General features: G+C 50.6%; 4 protein-coding genes across 4 annotated transcripts; 2 read left to right on the forward strand and 2 right to left on the reverse strand.

Moving 5' to 3' along the window:
* Positions 1-7164: 7164 nt before the first annotated feature.
* EV420DRAFT_1713121 (uncharacterized protein) lies at positions 7165-9714 on the reverse strand (the record flags this gene model as incomplete). Its single annotated transcript, XM_060479658.1, has 1 exon — positions 7165-9714. One exon carries the CDS (start codon positions 9712-9714, stop codon positions 7165-7167), a length of 2550 nt encoding a protein of 849 aa, XP_060326338.1.
* A 708-nt stretch (positions 9715-10422) lies between these two features.
* EV420DRAFT_866276 (uncharacterized protein) lies at positions 10423-12243 on the forward strand. The gene is made up of 4 exons (XM_060483796.1): positions 10423-10450; positions 10510-11477; positions 11532-11797; positions 11849-12243. Exons 2-4 carry the CDS (start codon positions 10909-10911, stop codon positions 12040-12042), a joined length of 1029 nt encoding a protein of 342 aa, XP_060326339.1. The 5' UTR covers positions 10423-10450; positions 10510-10908; the 3' UTR covers positions 12043-12243.
* A 681-nt stretch (positions 12244-12924) lies between these two features.
* On the forward strand, positions 12925-14581 carry EV420DRAFT_1568275 (Alpha/beta hydrolase fold-1). The gene is made up of 7 exons (XM_060474164.1): positions 12925-13167; positions 13217-13366; positions 13412-13529; positions 13580-13817; positions 13866-14041; positions 14095-14173; positions 14226-14581. Exons 1-7 carry the CDS (start codon positions 13038-13040, stop codon positions 14304-14306), a joined length of 972 nt encoding a protein of 323 aa, XP_060326340.1. The 5' UTR covers positions 12925-13037; the 3' UTR covers positions 14307-14581.
* Positions 14441-15093, reverse strand: EV420DRAFT_1568278 (uncharacterized protein). The gene is made up of 2 exons (XM_060474165.1): positions 14872-15093; positions 14441-14824 (listed from the first exon to the last, which is right to left on the reverse strand). Exons 1-2 carry the CDS (start codon positions 15051-15053, stop codon positions 14464-14466), a joined length of 543 nt encoding a protein of 180 aa, XP_060326341.1. The 5' UTR covers positions 15054-15093; the 3' UTR covers positions 14441-14463.
* Positions 15094-17149: the final 2056 nt, after the last annotated feature.

A 17149-nucleotide genomic window follows, 5' to 3' on the forward strand; every position in this document is an offset into this window, starting at 1 on the left:
AAGGAGGCAGAGGATGCCCAGCCGCCCTCCGAGCCGGGCTCTGGAGCCAACAGTGATGGCGGCGGTGCGACAGGTTCTTCTTAGAGGACCCGTCCCTCGACCCGCCATCTTTGAGCTTCTTCCCTGGCACGGCCTCTACGAGATCATCATGGAAGATATGGAGAAAGATGCACAGTGGATGCTTACTGAGGCAGGGGAGGACTACCTCATCGCAAAGAGCATGGGGGACGTATACCTCATGAAAAACATTTTAGAGGTAGAGACTTGGCACCGGGCGGCCATTGTATGGAACATGGTAAATCCTGAAGCACCTCAGCGGCCATGTGAACCCTACCGTCGACCCCAACCCATGCCTAACCCGCTCGCAACTGAGCAGTTTTGGGCTGGTGCGGGGCCTGACGATGATGACATGGATGACCCAGGCGCTGGGCCCTCGGACAAGGGAAAGCAGTCCACGGTTCCACCTCAACCGCCGTCACAACCCCCGTGAAGACCCGCGTACCCAGGGGATTACCCGCTGCCTGGGGATAATTATCGACTACGGTCGTTACCTCGACCACCCAACCCTCCGGTACCGCCCTCGGTACCATCGCCGCCCGATCCAATTCCCCCTTGGACGCTAGCCGCGGGCAAGGAAAACAACCCGTGGAACGACGTAAAACCTAAACTCATCACACAGCCCGAGTACTTCACCGGGGAATCGGAAGATATCAACCGATTTCTTCACCATTGCGAGATGTACTTTCAAGTATTCCCGCTACATTTCACGATGAACGATCAAGGGCAGAACCCGTATAGGATCACCTTCGCTCAGGGATACTTACGGGAGAAAGCCAAACAGTGGTGGGGTGATCAGTACTACCGCTATCGGGATGAACGGGGGCACTGGAGGTTTCCCACTTGGGCGGAATTCTCTCAGGACCTGACGATCAAATTCCGAGAAGTGGCGGAGGTCGCGATATGGAAGGCCGAGTGGAAGAAGGTGCGACAGTCGGAGTTTAAATCCGCAGTCGAGTTCTTCGCCAAATTCGAACGATTGGCCCACAAGTGCGGAGAGTTTGGTGATGAAAAGCAGATGTTCGAAGCAGTCGAAGCGGCGATTAGGCCGACAGTACGCAAGACAGTTATGCATGGGGACAATGAGCGCCCCACAACCTATGCGCAATGGAAGGCGCGAGTCCTACGGATCGACGCCAACTATCGATACGACGTGGCCCAGGGCCTCGCAAGTAAGACCTCCCCGAACCAAGGCGGTCCGGGTAGAGGCAACCAATCAAAAGGATCGGGTTCTGGTGGTGATAAGAAGGACGCCACAGGAACCACGTACGGGGGAGTAGGACAGCCGATGGAGATCGACAAACTGCGGTCCGACAAGCGCTGTTTCAAGTGTGGGAACACCGGGTGGAACCCAAAGCATAAATGCCCTGACGATAAGTCGAAGTGGATCCCCGTTAAACTCCCACCTCGAAAAAAGCCCAACGTCGCCCGCCTTCGTCAGCTACTCGCAGATGCCGAAAAAGAGGAATTAGCCGTTACCACAAAAGTTGAGGAGGTCAAGGAGGAGAAGTCGTCAAAAGACGAGCCGGCGTCGAAATAAGCGATTCGACGACGTCGGCCAAGGACTTAGTTTCTACTGGTGCGCCCCTTTGTAACAATAGTCGGACTTATACTACCTATGTAGGTACTCCCTACGAGCAATATACCATTTTCGCCGCGTTACCAGAATCAGAAACTAAAAGTAAGGAATCGCACACCGCCAACGGCGTAGGAGGGGATTACCGCCTCCTAGCGCAGCCTGCGCCGGGAAATGAACCCCTAGGGGCCGTCCCAGCTCAGGAACCCCCGGCCGACCGCATAGGGAAAGCCCCTCGAGGGCAGAGCCCCCTAGGTCGAGTCTCGACTGCACCCTTGACGAAGGGAGGTCACCCCGGAGTGGGAGAAAGGCCGTCAGCCCAGCCTGCTGGGCCTGCGTCTTCGTCTGTGGAGGCGTCTGTTCTAGCAGGAAGCGTCGGAAAAGCAGCTGAGGCCGGGAACTCGAGGGACCACCTGCCCCTAGTAGCCAAGGGACACCCGACGGCAAACAGTGCAGACCCCTCGAGGGAGTCAATATGTGTGCCCCCGCGAAGGGCAGCCCGAAGTACTGCCGGGTCTAGGAAGAGCAGTAAGTACGGAACTACAGTGGAGGTTACAACGCCGCGCACAAGCGCCCGTGGCCAGGGCCGAACACAGGGCAGAGAGCCCTCCTCCACCACCTCGACCACCAAAGGCGCCCAAGTGCCGCCTCGGGACCTTTCTCGTCCCGGTGACCAAATGCCACTTCGAGGCAAGACTCCCTCGGTTTCCGTGGAAGAAGTAGAAGACGAAGAAGCCTACCTTCGGTCCGACATCCCCACTGTTACGCCAAAAAGGAAACTCCCAGAAGACACCAACCTATGGTCGTCTCGCACGCAACGCACTCCCGTTCGGGACACGTATTATGAACCTTTCGGGCCCCACTGGACCCGCCGAGCGTTGCGACTCGCTACAAACGAGTCGGTCGCCTTTGCCGCTCTCAACCGATGGGTACACCCCCGTCGCACAGGGGAGGTAACAAAGGAGCTTTGGGAAGCGCTCAAGGAACAGCCCGAGACGGCTACGGAGGCGAGGAGCAGGTGGGAATGGATGGAGGACCTTACGAAACCACCCATGTACATACGAGGGAGGAAAGGTCGGAATGTATCCATCACTGTGCAGCTGGAAACCTTAGACACCCGAGAGACCCACTCGGTCAAAGCGCTAGTAGACAGCGGCGCTACCGGCAGCTCCATAGACCGCGCCTGGGCCCAGAGTCATGCCCTAAACCTTAAAAAGGCGGCCCGACCTGTCCCGGTTTATAACGCCGATGGCACCCGAAACAAGGGCGGGGATATTACCGAGTACGCTGAGGTACGGCTTCGTATTGGAGATCACGTGGAACGCATTGAATTGGCCGTAGTGGACCTAGGCTCCACGCCCTTATTCTTGGGACACGATTGGCTGCAAAGACATAACCCCCTAATAGACTGGGACACCGGAGCTGTTACCCTAGCCCGCTGTGCCTGTCGAAAAATTCCTTTTTCACTCCCGGACACCGACCCTACGTCACGATGGGATGAGTACGAGGAGGGGGATACTATCCTTGTAATCGACTTCGAGGAGGCATTCCAGGTGCGGGCAATGGGCACCAAGGCCAACGAATTGGCCGCTCAAGCCAACGCTCGCAAAGTCACCAAATCCTTCAAAGAAATAGTCCCAAAGGAGTACCGGGACTTTGAGGATGTGTTCGCCAGGGAAAACTTTGATGAGCTGCCCCCAAGGAAACCGTGGGATCACGCCATCGAGTTAATCCCCAATGCCAACGCCAATTTGGACTGTAAAATCTACCCTCTCAACCCGATGGAGCAGGAAGAGCTGGATAAGTTTTTAGACGAAAACTTATCCACTGGGTGTATCCAAGCCTCTAAGTCACCTATGGCTTCACCGTTCTTCTTTGTTAAAAAGAAAGACGGCAAGTTACGTCCGGTACAGGACTACCGAAAGCTCAACGAGATGACCATCAAGAATCGGTATCCGTTGCCGCTAATCGGAGAACTCATGGATCGACTCAAGCAGGCCAAATACTTCACCAAGTTGGACGTACGATGGGGGTACAATAACGTCAGGATAAAGAAGGGAGATGAGTGGAAGGCAGCCTTCCGAACTAACCGGGGCCTTTACGAACCCCTGGTTATGTTCTTTGGCCTTACCAATTCACCCGCCACGTTCCAGTGGATGATGAACGATATCTTCAAAGATCTCATCACTGCGGGGGAGGTCTCGGTCTATCTTGACGACATACTAATTGCGTCAAAAAACAAGCAGGACCACAAGCGTATTGTGCGGGAAGTGCTACGCATTCTCCGAGAAAACAAACTGTTTCTCAAAGCCGAGAAATGCGAGTTCGAAGTGGAAGAAACTGAGTACTTGGGCGTACTCATCAGTGAAGGGAGGATTCGTATGGACCCCGTCAAAATCGCGGGGCTACTGGACTGGCCCGTCCCCTCCAAAAAACAGGAACTGCAATCTTTCCTGGGTTTCTGCAATTTCTACCGACGGTTTATTCGAGACTATAGTAAACACGTCAAACCCCTCACGATGCTCATGGGAAAGGTTGCCTGGAACTGGGGAAAGGCCCAACAGGAGGCGTTCGAAAAACTCAAGGAGTTATTCCGCAAGGACGTAGTCTTGACCATTCCCCTCGATGAAGGAAGGTTCAGGGTGGAGGCGGACTCCAGTGAGGGGGCGATCGGGGCCGTATTGTCCCAATGGCAAGAGGAGAAGTGGCGACCAGTTGCATTTCTCTCTAAATCCCTGTCAATCACCGAGCGAAACTACGAGATCTACGACAAGGAGCTCCTGGCAATAATGATCGCGTTGGAAGAATGGCGACAGTACTTAATGGGCGCCAAGGAAGACTTCGAGATTTGGACGGACCACTCCAACCTCCAGTACTTCCGAAAACTGCAAAAGCTCAATCGACGACAGGCCAGGTGGGTGATGGAGTTAGCAGAATACCAATTCACCCTCCATCATAAACCCGGGGCCCAAAATCGAAAAGCAGACCTACTATCGAGAAGAGCGGATCACGATCAAGGAAAGGAGGACAACCAAGATGTAATAGTCCTGAAACCAGCGCACTTCCGGGCGTTGGTTATGCCAACTGCGGAGGAACTTCAAGAAAAAATCCGACTAGCTACTCACGATCCCCGCAAGTGGGATCGCGGCATTTCGGACTCCCTCAATCATGAAAAGGGGGTCTCTCGCGATCAAGACCTGCTGTGGTACGATGGACGCGTCTATGTACCAAGGGATAGACGGTTGAGAGGAGAAATCATAGCACTGCGACACGACCATGCTACCGCAGGGCACCCCGGCATTGAAAAGACCAAAGAGCTCGTATTACGAGACTACTGGTGGCCCAAAATGCGCCCAGAGGTAGAAGCATATGTGAAGGGGTGCGAAACTTGCCAGCGCACCAAGGCAGATCGCCGACCAAAGAAGGCGCCACTGCATCCGAATGAAGTCCCGGAACGTCCCTGGACCCACATTTCAGTCGACATGATTACGAAACTCCCCGACTCGAAAGGAAATAACTCTATTCTCGTCATTGTCGACCGATTTTCCAAAACGATCATTCTCATTGCCTGTACGGAAGAGCTATCATCCTTAGGCTTTGCAAAAGTCTTGCAAGACTACGTCTACGTGCCGTATGGAGTGATGCCGGAGAAGGTCATCTCCGACAGGGGAGCTGTCTTTGTATCAAAATTTATGAAGGAGTTCTACGCACTCATCCAAGTAACCGGGAATCCCTCCACGGCCTATCACCCTCAGACGGATGGTCAGACAGAGAGAGTCAACCAAGAAATCGAAAAATACCTGAAGATGTTCGTCAATTACCGCCAAGACGATTGGAGTGACTGGTTACCTCTTGCCGCATTCACTCACAATAACCGAAAACACTCAGCCACGGGCTTTTCCCCGTACAAGGTTGTTTTTGGGCGCGATGGGCAAGTAATCAAAGCGGCACAATGCCCAGACGCGGTACCAGCCGCTTCAAAATTGGTCCAAGGGATTCAAGAAGTACAGGAGAAGGTGAAAGAATCGCTCGAGCGAGCAGCAGAGTCGATGAAGAAGGCTTACGATAAGCACAAAGGGAAGGCGCGAGACTATCAGGTCGGCGATAAAGTGTGGCTGGACTCCACCAACCTGAACCTCCCTCGCCCGACAAAGAAACTAGGAGACAGACGAGTAGGGCCTTTCACAATCGTGGCCAAGAAAGGAGCATCAGCATACGAGTTAAAGCTGCCTACGAAGTGGCGCATCCACAACCGATTCAACGAGTCACTATTAACCCCGTACCAAGCTCCCGAGTTCCCCAATCAGCCACGGCCTGAGCGACCGCCTCCGGAACTGATTGACGACGAAGAGGAATACGAAATTGAAGAGATCGTAGGAGAAAGGGACAGGGTTCGGGGGCGCGGACGAACGCGTCGCACCATTACGGAGTACCTTGTCAAATGGAAAGGATATCCGGCAGAAGAAAACTCGTGGGTGAAGCGTTCCGACATGGCCAACGCCGAGGAACTTGTTAACGACTATGAAGCCCGCATTCAAAAGATGATCTGGACGGTAAACGACAAGGGGAAAACAATCGGATTCGACGACAAGATTCCCCGTAACCTACCGGCCGAATACCATGACCCTGACACACCCTGTGTCACCGATATCGAAACGGTTTACTCATCCGAGTGCACGAACCCGAAGCACTCCGATGCCCAACAAGACTCTTATGCCTCTTCCGAAATCATTGACCAAGTCGCCCTGCTCGGCGACAGTTCGGATGACGAAGAAGAAGTGAATCTCCAAAACCTTGAACGTATAAGGGAGAACTGGGAAACGGAGACCGATGGAGATGACGACACGGATGACGATACCTGGTCGCTCTACTCACAGTCACGACAATCCACCTCAAGCGAGGGAGCAGACTCGAACGATTCACTCCAGACGAGCGCGGCCTAGATAGGCCATTCCTTATGGTGTAGAAGGGGATTTCCACCGCTCAATCATGAGCATTGAACCCTTAGGGATCGCGGATCCCGACAGACAGTCGAGGCCTAACCGGCGCAAGGTGGCTCAGGATTTATAGGAACCTGAGTCCAGGGGGAGAGAGGGTCAGAGGCCGAACGCAACGAGCGACCTTTTATGGCATAGCGGAGGTCCAATCAATCCCGTTTTAAAGCAGAAGGGAGCCCCTCGACTCGCTGGTGTGGAAGGAAGGAGATATATTCTCATTTGGGACGAATGAGGCTTAAGGAGGGGGTAATGTTACGGATTATTCTTTTCCTTTATTTCTTTTCTTTTCTTTTCTTTTCTTTTTCTTTAGTCAGCCGGATTACGCGGTGCGCGATCATCACGGACTGACTGCGCAGCGGTATTTTTAGAATACTCACGTGTATTTAAGTAGAGCCTCAGCTGGTCTGAACCCCAGCTTCGGCTAAGGTTAATTCTACCTAACATCGAACTCCGTTCTTCGTGACTATCTGTCCCATCGACTTACGTCGCCTTTGACTTGCTAAAGCGTCGTCTACCGAAGTGCGAGTAGCGACCTTAGCTCGATCTAAGTCGATTCAAGTTAGTGGCTAACAAGACACCAGATATAACATCCAGCTGATCTGAGCGAAGTTTTTCTGCCCAAATCTGGGAGTAAACTTTTCCTGTTCTTTTGTCCCTCAATTCATAAGATTTCCCATCTTGAGAAACTGAGTTATCTGGTCCTGATAAAACAAAGTTGGAATCCTGGATATGATCAAGAGCAATGCGCCAGATAATCCCTCCTTGCATCAAAGCAGCTCTAAGGATAGCTGGATGAGCAAACAGAGCAGCTCTTCTCCAAAGATAATAGGAATAATCAGAGAGGTCGGTTTTAAAACCAATAGGTCTGTAGAGAATGGGTTCAGGATTATGCAGTGGTTGTTGTGAAGAATTTGAAGACAATGTTGGAGATTTGGTGCCTAGAGCCATTGTGAAGGCAATACCAAGAGAGCACAGCTCTTCAACCACATTGTCAAGAGATAGTATATTTGATAATCTCAGACAGTGTAGAACATCAGAAGCACGATGAACAAGGAGAATATAAGGCACTTTGTCTGAAGATGAAATCATTTCAAGCTGATAGCCTGTAAACTCCTGGTCTTGAGATTGGACTGGAGTGACCTTCAGAGAGGATGGAAAGGAAGCCAAATAATGGGGAGATCGAGGTTGGAGGTCCCACCAATGTACCGGAAATTGGCCAGAGTACCTTTTGACTTTGTTTGTGCCAACTGTGACTATTGAAGCTACCCATTCAAATCCTTCTGTTAAGCAGATCAAATCCCTATCCATGGCATGAAATTGTTTATGATTATCGGGTGGTGCACTGCAAGATCCTAGCCATTTCTGACACAATCCTTCTTTCTTTTTCTCAATCAGAGTTAAAGGCGAGGTCGGTGATGATGAGGGAAGAATGGTTAACCCAAATCGATATCGCAGCACCCGTTCCAAAGTAGGGCCTTTCCGCCGCTTTGACTCAAGCTGCTTCACAATGAAAGAATACTTTTGCGTATATGCCTCTTCCCATTCCTGAAGATTCTTCAAGATCCCGTTACCACTTGAACCAGACCCATCAGTGGATATCAGACCATCGTCGCAAGCCGGTTCTAAGTCCATCGTCAAACCGAATACATCTTCCCGGTCATCAGTCTGAGCGCACTCAGTAACGTGTAGAATGGTACCATCAAATTCATGATTCAAATCCCATTCTTTCCACAGCGACGAGTAGCGTCGTTGAGATGGAGTATAATCTTCCCAGATATCAGGTACGTTACGAAGGGGAATGTGCTGTCGGACTAGATAATCTTTTCCATCCACTGCGCCCCAAAAGAAAACGTTTACTCCATACGTTGGGCAATCTTTACGTTGAGCATCATGTTCCCTGGCCTTGCGCTTCTGCATATCTCGAGCTGATTCACATTGAATCAATTGCTCTGCTTCGAGCTCACGACGAGTGAAAAACTCTTGCCACGTTTCGCCCAATCGTTGACATGTACACACATCAGAAATAGTTTCCGGCGCTCGTGGTTCTGATGAAACTTGGTTCTTCGACTCCTCCTCGGATGAGGATATGATAGATGTTTTCCATGGTAGTTGAACATCGTCACCGTGGTTATTCCATTCCAATTTAAACACCTCTCCGGTAATCCTCCTCCGCCATTTCCCTGTAATAATATCAAACGTAGATGCAGAATAAAGGGGAGCTGCTACCCGTGGACAGATTCGAGTCGGCGGTAACTGAATAGGGAAGCTACGAAGCAAGTCCGGGTCTTCCGGGGAAAATATGCAAGTTGACGGTCCCCAATCGAACCATACTGGCACGTTAAATGCAACGTAGGCCCGGACAAATTGAACGAAGTTGCACGTTCGAGGATCAATAAAGAGTCCAACTCTGCGTGACTCTGACCCACCCCAGCAACCTGTGTCTTTTTCAACCAACCATGAATTGCGTACTAAATCCACCCATCGATGGCCTACTTCTTCGGCTAATAGAGCAGACCACGTATCGAATTTATAACCATCAACATCAACGGAAGCAAGTGCGAGTAGGAAGGATATTTCTGCAGCCATGAGGAGAAAGGCGTCACGCGAATGTTTTGCGGCAAGTATCACTGCTGATTTACTAGACTTGGCGTGACGATAACCATATTGCCATGGTAATGGAAAACTATGGTGATCAACGCTACGTTGACGAACAATACGTCCTTCAAGAATTTTCCTGAGACATTCTAGTAGCCCTTCCAAATTCTTCCAATCCTCGGCGAGCGTTTGGTGTAAAGCCCATAAACCCGGACACGGGGAGAAGATAGGTAGCGACAGAGGTGTAAAATTCAAGCATCTGAATAAGTTGCACTTGTAAATATCGGAAGGGCACGTAGGCAGGAATCCCTGGTAAGGCATTCCATTCGACGCCCATGAACGCCGGATGTAAATCTCTGGTTCATCGGGCCATACATCCGCAGGGTTTTGAAAAGGAAGTGTCGTTCCAGGTATGGGCGGGAGTGTATCCGAATGCAAGCATACATGAAGATGGCCGCAGTCATCTTGAATGGTCGTAAGTGAGTCCATGCCTACCAAAACACGTTAAACAAAGGCCCATATCTCAAATCCAGGAAACTGACCGCGTAAATGCATTTCTTTACCGTGTCAGGAAAAGTCTCTGGCTCACAATGCCAATGGCAACCGACCACGCCAAAATTGAACGGCAATTCTTTATAAAACGCTGCAACCGCAATAGACGTGCAAGGATTTGCGTTCCGATCAATATCAACGAGCCCGGAGATAGGAAGCAGGACCGTTCCAAAAAGGACAACCCGAGTTTAACTCGAGTGGAGTATGTATTACGGTAAGTAAGTAGATGAAAAGAAAAGGATCGCAGTTTCAATGTTGAACATCCTTCATTTTCAAACTCCGAAATTTGAATTGAATCACTGACTCTTAACAGAGCAATCTCCGAGTCAGCTCAATCGTCTTCGCTATACATGAAATCCAAACACGTTTAACACGAGCAGACTTCAGGCTAGAAGAGAATAACACGTAGACATCGTCTGGGTTGACAGCGGACAAGTAACAGCACCGAGCTCCTCGAAAGGACTCATTCAACCAAGAACGACACCATAGGTGTTATCGACTTTATGTGACTGTTTGCATGCTCGTGTTTTGCTTGTATAGTGTTGTGCAGGTCATCCAATAATGCGGGAGCGGACAACGCATCGGACGTGAAGCACGCGACGCGCCCCGCACTGTGGCATCAGTCATATAACTGGATGGGTTGCCACTATTGCGAGCGGGGAAGGTACTGAAGGCCAGTAAATGTCCGGTTTATGAGATCAGAACATATTTACTCACCTACGGACCTCCCAGACAACCTTATGAACTTCTTCAGGTTCCCAATCTTAGCGAAGAGTTGTCGAAGCAGTCATGTGCAGCCATCGCAGCCAGAGGGAAGATTAATGGTACTTTATAAGGCGAACTGACGACAAGGCGACGCTGATGACCGAGCGGCGAGGAGGAGGAGAAAGTAAAAGATAACTTGATTCCGGCATTACCGAGCCGCTGTATCGATCATCGATCACTGATCAGCGCTAGCCGGCACTGGTTGACACGGCTCAGACTCAGAGCACCAAGGCAACGACAGAACTCAGGGGGTGAGCAATCCACTCGAGGACCGTGAGAAACTATTGCCGGTATAACTTAACTCTGTTCAACGCACCTGCTTGTACTAACGACAAACGCTACACTCAGATTGGAACCGTCACCGGGATGCCTACAGACTTGTTGCTCATCTCCTTCGTAGGTACAGGCAAACAAAGCACCTTCCGTCCCATCACATTTCATGAAGAAGATCTCGACTTTCACGCAACGGAGCTCCCCACATTTGTTGACAATCCGGAACTTTCTCTTGGGACGTTCGTTTCCTCTACGCCTTACACTGGAAATGGCTTACCCCCGTCCCATCTCTCGAAGGATTTCCTTGGTTGGAACTCTCCACATTATTGGGAAGATCCATTCAGTGATAGTGCGCTTTTTGCTCACATATCACTTGTCCGAGAAGGACACCTTACTATTCACTTTGCAATCAAGGTGGTACTTCATGTCGACGACGATCCCCGGTCTCGAGGTTTCAATGTATACGAAGTTCTTAGGCGCGAAGCAGTCTTTTATGCACACTGCCTACCTACTGTCCAGGGTGACGCCGTTCCCAGGCATTACGGAGTCTGGGAGGCTAACACTTCATGGGCCGGCCACGTTGTTATCTCTGTGATGGAGTTTTCGGGGTGGTCATGGGATAGGCAGATTAGAGGGACAAAACATGACACGCCGGAGACAAGGTAGGCGTATGTTCGTCCCGCATACTGTATAGAAATATCTGACCAACAATGAAGAATGAAGATTGCCCGCGCGCTACAAAAGATTCACGACGCTGGGGCAGAAAATGGTCAGATAGAGCCAGGATACGAGCACCATTTGCTGTATGACTGGCGGTCCGGTAAGGCCCGGATCGTTGATTTCACGCATGGCCACACACATACCTGCGAACGCCAGGTTCCTCTGAAACCATACAGAGCGCAGTTCCGCTTTGGGCCGCCTTTCTGTGGAGAACTTACTCGCCTCGGTCGTATATTAGGATTTGATGGACCCCATACTTTTTGTGCGTGGCGTGTTATCGTCGCTCTGCTTTATATTGAATCCCAGGACCTAGTGACAGAGGATGCCGAGGTGCTTGATGCCATAACATTCCTCAAAAAGTATCTTGAAGAACATCCAGCCGTTTCACGACAAGAAGCTCTAGATGCTCAAGAAAAGTACCTTAAGGATGAATGGCGCCTTGTGGGGCCTGAAGTCCGGCGTCTTGAATCTGGGAGATGCATGGATTACGAAGATTTCTTTAAATAAGTAGAAGGAATGGTATTTCCTTCAGTATCCTATTCAGATATCAGAAAAGCCAGACTGTTCCTGGCGTCGTTCGGCCATGTATCATTGGGTAACCGCATCGCACTAGGAAACTCTCATCCACTGAATGATATCATCGCTCAATGATGTTCCGTTCATTTTGCGCGTTTCCTTTCTGCTTTTGCGACCCGCGTAATACCGACGAGAAACTTTTCTAAAAAGGCATCAATACCTACCTCGTAGAGTTCCCAATGATGCAGGAGAGTTGCAGGTGAGGATCACCAGGCGGCGTAAGCCCTTGAACGTACGAGTTACCGCGTATTACCCAGCCAGCATTCCTATTATAGTAGTATCCCCTAGCGTAGTCCGAGCCTGTAGACGTACTAGTAGGGACAAACCTTGAAGTCAGGTAGACCAAACACCAGAACTAGAATAAAGGGGTAGGAGAAAGGACGAACTCGGTGAGCTTGACTGTTTGCGTGTCCGGCGTCCGCGTTGTGCTTGTATGGTGTTGTGCAGGTCATCTAATAATGTGTGACAGGACAACGTATCGGATGTGAAGCACACGACACGACCGTGACGTGCCTTGCGCTGAGACATCAGTCTTACTGGATGGGTTGCGAGGGGGTAAGGTGCTGAAGGCCAGTAAGCATCCAATCTATGAAATCAGGACCATATTTCCTCACCTACCGACCTTCCAGACAATGTTAAGAATCCCTTCAGCTTTTGGAGGATTTGTCGAGGCAACGCTGGACACGCTAATGACCGGGAGGAGGAAAAGTAACTGAGAGCTACAAGAGAGCTAGATTTGATTCCGGCACAGCCGAGCCGGTGCATCGATCATCGATCACTGATTGGCCGCCACAGGCTAGCACGGTCCAGGGCGCCGGCATCGTGGCGGACTCTTTCCAAATTCCCGTTTTCTGGGGAGTTACAGTCTCCGTTATTGTCGAACCCAAACCTGATGGCGACGCTTGTTACTCCTGGCTCTCACTACGATGTTTGTCGACAATTACACCGTGGAAACACAATACTCCTGCCCCCTCAAATGCACAGTCAAACGGTACCGGCAGGACGTCGATGAACGACCTGGCTTCATTCTCATCTTTGCTCATGGAACGGGATTTCGTGAGTCCCTGGTTTCGTTCGGAAGGATTGACTACTGACTCTTCTCCAGATAAAGAGCATTGGGAGGTGACGATACAAAGGATATTTGCTCTAGATACGCTGAGTTTGGTACGGGAAGCTTGGGCAGTCGACGCACAGACACACGGAGACGCTGCTGCCTTGAATGAAGAGGCGATGAAAGATCCAGATTTCAAGTATTGTGAGTAGTCCAACGACGTGCATTACTCGTTCTGACTGGCGATAGCCGTTAGAGACTATGCTGAAGCCTGTGCCAACGTATACAAGACCTACCTTGCGAATAGGATCCAGAAAGGCAAATACAGAGTCATCCTCATTGGACACTCAGCTGGAGCCTCTTCAGCGTGCGTGGCAACTCATTATCGCGCGCATACATCCAGCTCACTCCTCTTAGTGCACTAGCGACATCCTTCCTCGACCATATTCCATTTGCCGCGCTCGTTCTGATCGAACCGACAATCTGGCCGGAAGAATTAACAGGTCCTGAGCACGATTCACCTATAGTTGCCCTTGCGGCGCAGGCGATTCCACAGCGACGTGATCATTGGAAGTCCCGGGAAGACGCAAGGAGGTACCTTGTTAAGCGTATCCCGTGGAATATGTGGGATCCGCGTATCCTTGACATCTACGTCGTAGGTTTATCTTACTTGCCCTACGATTTTTTGACAAATGGGCGGTAGGAACACGGCTTGCGACCCGACACGTCGAACGGTGGCGTTAGGCTCAAGTGCCCTCCAAGACATGAGGCGTACCCGTTTGTCAATATCCAGGAGGCGGTCTTCCCCATTGCAGAGCTGGAGAGAGTGAAGGGAAAGTTGGCTGTACATTTAGTGTACGGAGAGCGTGAGGAAATGATGTACGTCGTCGCTGCCTTCTCTGGGACATTCCTTCCATTAAATCCGGTCACAGCTCGCGAGAGAAACAAGAAGCCCTGCAAAAAGTAGGCAAGATTACGTCTGTGACGCAGATACCTGACGCTGGACATTTGGTGAGTCCACCAATGGGAAACGGGGGTCTACAGCTCATATTTGCGGTTCTAGGTGGTTCAAGAGGCTCCAGACTTGCTGGGTGACGCGATTTGGAATATCATACGCGGTGTCGACCGTTCAGTGAAATTGTAAACAGTTGGAATAGACTATGTGCATCGATTCCCTATGCGCTCGACAGAGTAGGTGCTCCTCAGCGTTTCGTCTCTTTTGCGATCATGGAAGCGGAATGAACGGCCTTCGGGACGAACTCCCGAAGGCCTCCTATTCCTTCTCACGCTCTACGTCCTCCCTATTCCACCGCTGTAAATGTGCAATGCTCAAATTTCTGCTGCGCAGAAGACGCGACAGAAGGTGTGATATGTCTCAGCAAATGGCTTGTATTCTTATTCCTATAGTTGCCTACGAACCTGGACACCTGGCGGCTTCCAGGATACACGAAAGACGATGAGGAGAGGATTTGGGCGACGCTAGATGAGGTCTTTCGAGAGCGCGGCATTGTGCTCTGGAAAAGCACAAACAGTAATGCTACCTGCACATTGGTCCCGCCCGATGCTTGCGTAGTATCAAATGGGTTCTCGTACGTGACGAACAACAGGGAGCGCGAGGGTGGCCTTGGCGCGTCCAGGCGGATGCAGCGGTACTCAACATGGGTTCGTTCCCCATGTCAAATTTCTTCAAAGTCTCATACCCCGAATAGAACCCCCTTACGCGTATCGGTCGTATCGAAGACGGGCGCGACTTTGCGATACGAGTCATTGTCATTAGGAACGAGGGACACGACCATCTGAGAATACTCAGAAAACTAGCGACAGGCCCTGTTAGCCTCATCAGCGAGAACCACACCCTTCCGATGCAGGCTGAATTCGTCTTTGAAGACATCGTTTTCGGTTTTTTCCCAAGGTTGGCGCACCAATGGACGAGGCCTTTGGTTATTGGGCGCAGAATTCCGTTGGGGACGTGCTGGATATGATCATGCAAGCATTAGAGGTAAGCCGTTGTCGCTGTCGCGTTCATTGCTTATATGTACCAGGGTCTAGCCTTCATCCATGATCTGAATATTGCCCATCGCGTGAGCAATGTTATGAACGCCGTTTGACCATTCCAAGCTCATCTTTTTTCCCTCAGGATGCATTCATCTCCAATTTCTTGGTTCAGTGGTACCCCGAGTCTATCCGCGCCGGCCATCAATCCGTATCACGTCCCCGCGTCTACCTTATCGACTTCGAGACAGCCCAAGAATATCCTTCAGATCAGCCTTGGATGACCGGCTTTCCTTTGTGCAGCAGCTTTCCAGAAGTCTCCACTTACTCCCGACCTCGTGCCCCCGAAATGCTCACCCCCGATAAACCTTACTCCGCATTCAAGCTGGACGTCTGGCAATTCGGTTCCAGTCTCAAAACCTTTCAGGTATGTGTTAGCGCCTTACTGCGTGGATGGATGTTTTCATGAATGTGTGTTTTTGCAGAGCACTTTTAGCGAGGTAGATGCTATTTTGGAAGAGCTGGTTTATGAGGACCCAGTGTCGAGACCAAACGCGAGCGAGGCGCTGAACAAACTTGTTTCTACTGTCTACGCAATCCCTCCTGCGTCTTTGCTTATTCTTCCACCAAAAAACAATAGGAAATCATGACTGACGTTATGAACTGCTCTAGACATATCGAACTGAGAGCGACCGGCGCTCGATGACAACTTTGCATTATTGGTCCCCCCCCTCTTACTGACTCTTTTATGTGCTTTCTACACCCTTACGAGAGCCGCTGTTCACGTGCCGTTCACCTCGTTCTGAACCTATTACATGGTTTCGGGCGATCGGCGTGTACGCAATTCCGATATGGAGTCCCATTTGGAAGCGCAAGGTAGCAAGGGGAAGAGAAGTAGAAGCCAAGTCGCTGAGAGCAAGCAACGCAAGTAGGAACAGAGGATTTAGCTGGTACGCATGAAGCGGGTTGACAGGGCCCGCGATTCTCTCATTTGGTGGATTACCCCGAGTTATGTTAAGCAATGAAAACCTCTGGTTTATGATATTCTTTAAACGAAAGCAATAGACTACAGTTTCAAGAGGCAATCCGATGGCGAGAGAAATCAAAGCGACACAAAGCAAACAGAAAATATCAAAGCGGCAGGAAGGCAAGATCAAGTACGCAAAGCCACAAAAACGACGGCGGCGGAAGGGAAGAGGATGAAAAACAGATTGTCGGGGAAGCCGCCGTCGTTGTCGTAGATTGCCGATGCCGACACCCTACGCATCTTGGGTCGTGTTAATTGCAGGAGCTTCCAGCTGGAACATAATGGGTGCAGGCAATCGGTACTGATTCACGATACGATCATGGTCAGCAAGGGGAGTATTGCATGTGCAGAGTTGTGTATGAGGCGACTAAGAAGCTCGTTCCTTATTTCAACGGTGAGAGGTGAGCTTGATCCGGTAGAATATGTATCGGGGCACTATAACAAATCACATTAGCCCCATCTTCCACGTACGCAACCGAACAAAACACCTGTACTTCTCCTCATAAATTCTCAAATGCGTAGTATTTGCCAACTGGACCCACTTGATTTTCGGAAATCTCAACAGCCACGACATGATGGCTGTTTCCTTCCCCTCGTCCTCAGGACTGCTGATATACAGCATCAGATATGTGTCCTTTTGTAAGATATCAACGATCAACCGTGTCTTTGAGGATACCGGATCTCGGAATTTAGATGTCCTTCGGCTATCTGCCAGTCAGAAAAGAAACACTCGTGTGGTGTTATATACCATTGGGTTCCTCATGTGCGCTTCGAAAGATATTATAATATCCTTGGGCCACTGGTCATAAAGCGGCTTGGTATTCGTTTACTCGGTCGTACCCTCCTGTCTCGTCCTTCCGTAGCATGGCTATAAACTCTGGAGAAGGTCGGTCCCTTATTGGTAGAGCTCCGTCGACATTGGGGGGTTGAGACTCATACCATCAGATTTAGCCTATAACATGCTGCAG

This window comes from Desarmillaria tabescens, assembly GCF_030435595.1.
Source record: "Desarmillaria tabescens strain CCBAS 213 chromosome Unknown EV420scaffold_43, whole genome shotgun sequence".
NCBI classification, from domain to species: Eukaryota; Fungi; Basidiomycota; class Agaricomycetes; order Agaricales; family Physalacriaceae; genus Desarmillaria; species Desarmillaria tabescens.

What these genes read in the sequence shown, in the direction of transcription:
- EV420DRAFT_866276 (XM_060483796.1), top strand. Translation starts at nt 10,909, where the DNA reads ATGCCTACAGACTTGTTGCTCATCTCCTTCGTAGGTACAGGCAAACAA. An exon ending in CATGACACGCCGGAGACAAG is followed by an intron (nt 11,478 to 11,531) that starts GTAGGCGTATGT and finishes CCAACAATGAAG; the next exon opens with AATGAAGATTGCCCGCGCGC. An exon ending in TGATGGACCCCATACTTTTT is followed by an intron (nt 11,798 to 11,848) that starts GTGCGTGGCGTG and finishes CCCAGGACCTAG; the next exon opens with TGACAGAGGATGCCGAGGTG.
- EV420DRAFT_1568275 (XM_060474164.1), top strand. Translation starts at nt 13,038, where the DNA reads ATGTTTGTCGACAATTACACCGTGGAAACACAATACTCCTGCCCCCTC. An exon ending in TGCTCATGGAACGGGATTTC is followed by an intron (nt 13,168 to 13,216) that starts GTGAGTCCCTGG and finishes ACTCTTCTCCAG; the next exon opens with ATAAAGAGCATTGGGAGGTG. An exon ending in TCAGCTGGAGCCTCTTCAGC is followed by an intron (nt 13,530 to 13,579) that starts GTGCGTGGCAAC and finishes CACTCCTCTTAG; the next exon opens with TGCACTAGCGACATCCTTCC.
- EV420DRAFT_1568278 (XM_060474165.1), bottom strand. Translation starts at nt 15,053, where the DNA reads ATGTCTTCAAAGACGAATTCAGCCTGCATCGGAAGGGTGTGGTTCTCG. An exon ending in CCGATACGCGTAAGGGGGTT is followed by an intron (nt 14,825 to 14,871) that starts CTATTCGGGGTA and finishes TGGGGAACGAAC; the next exon opens with CCATGTTGAGTACCGCTGCA.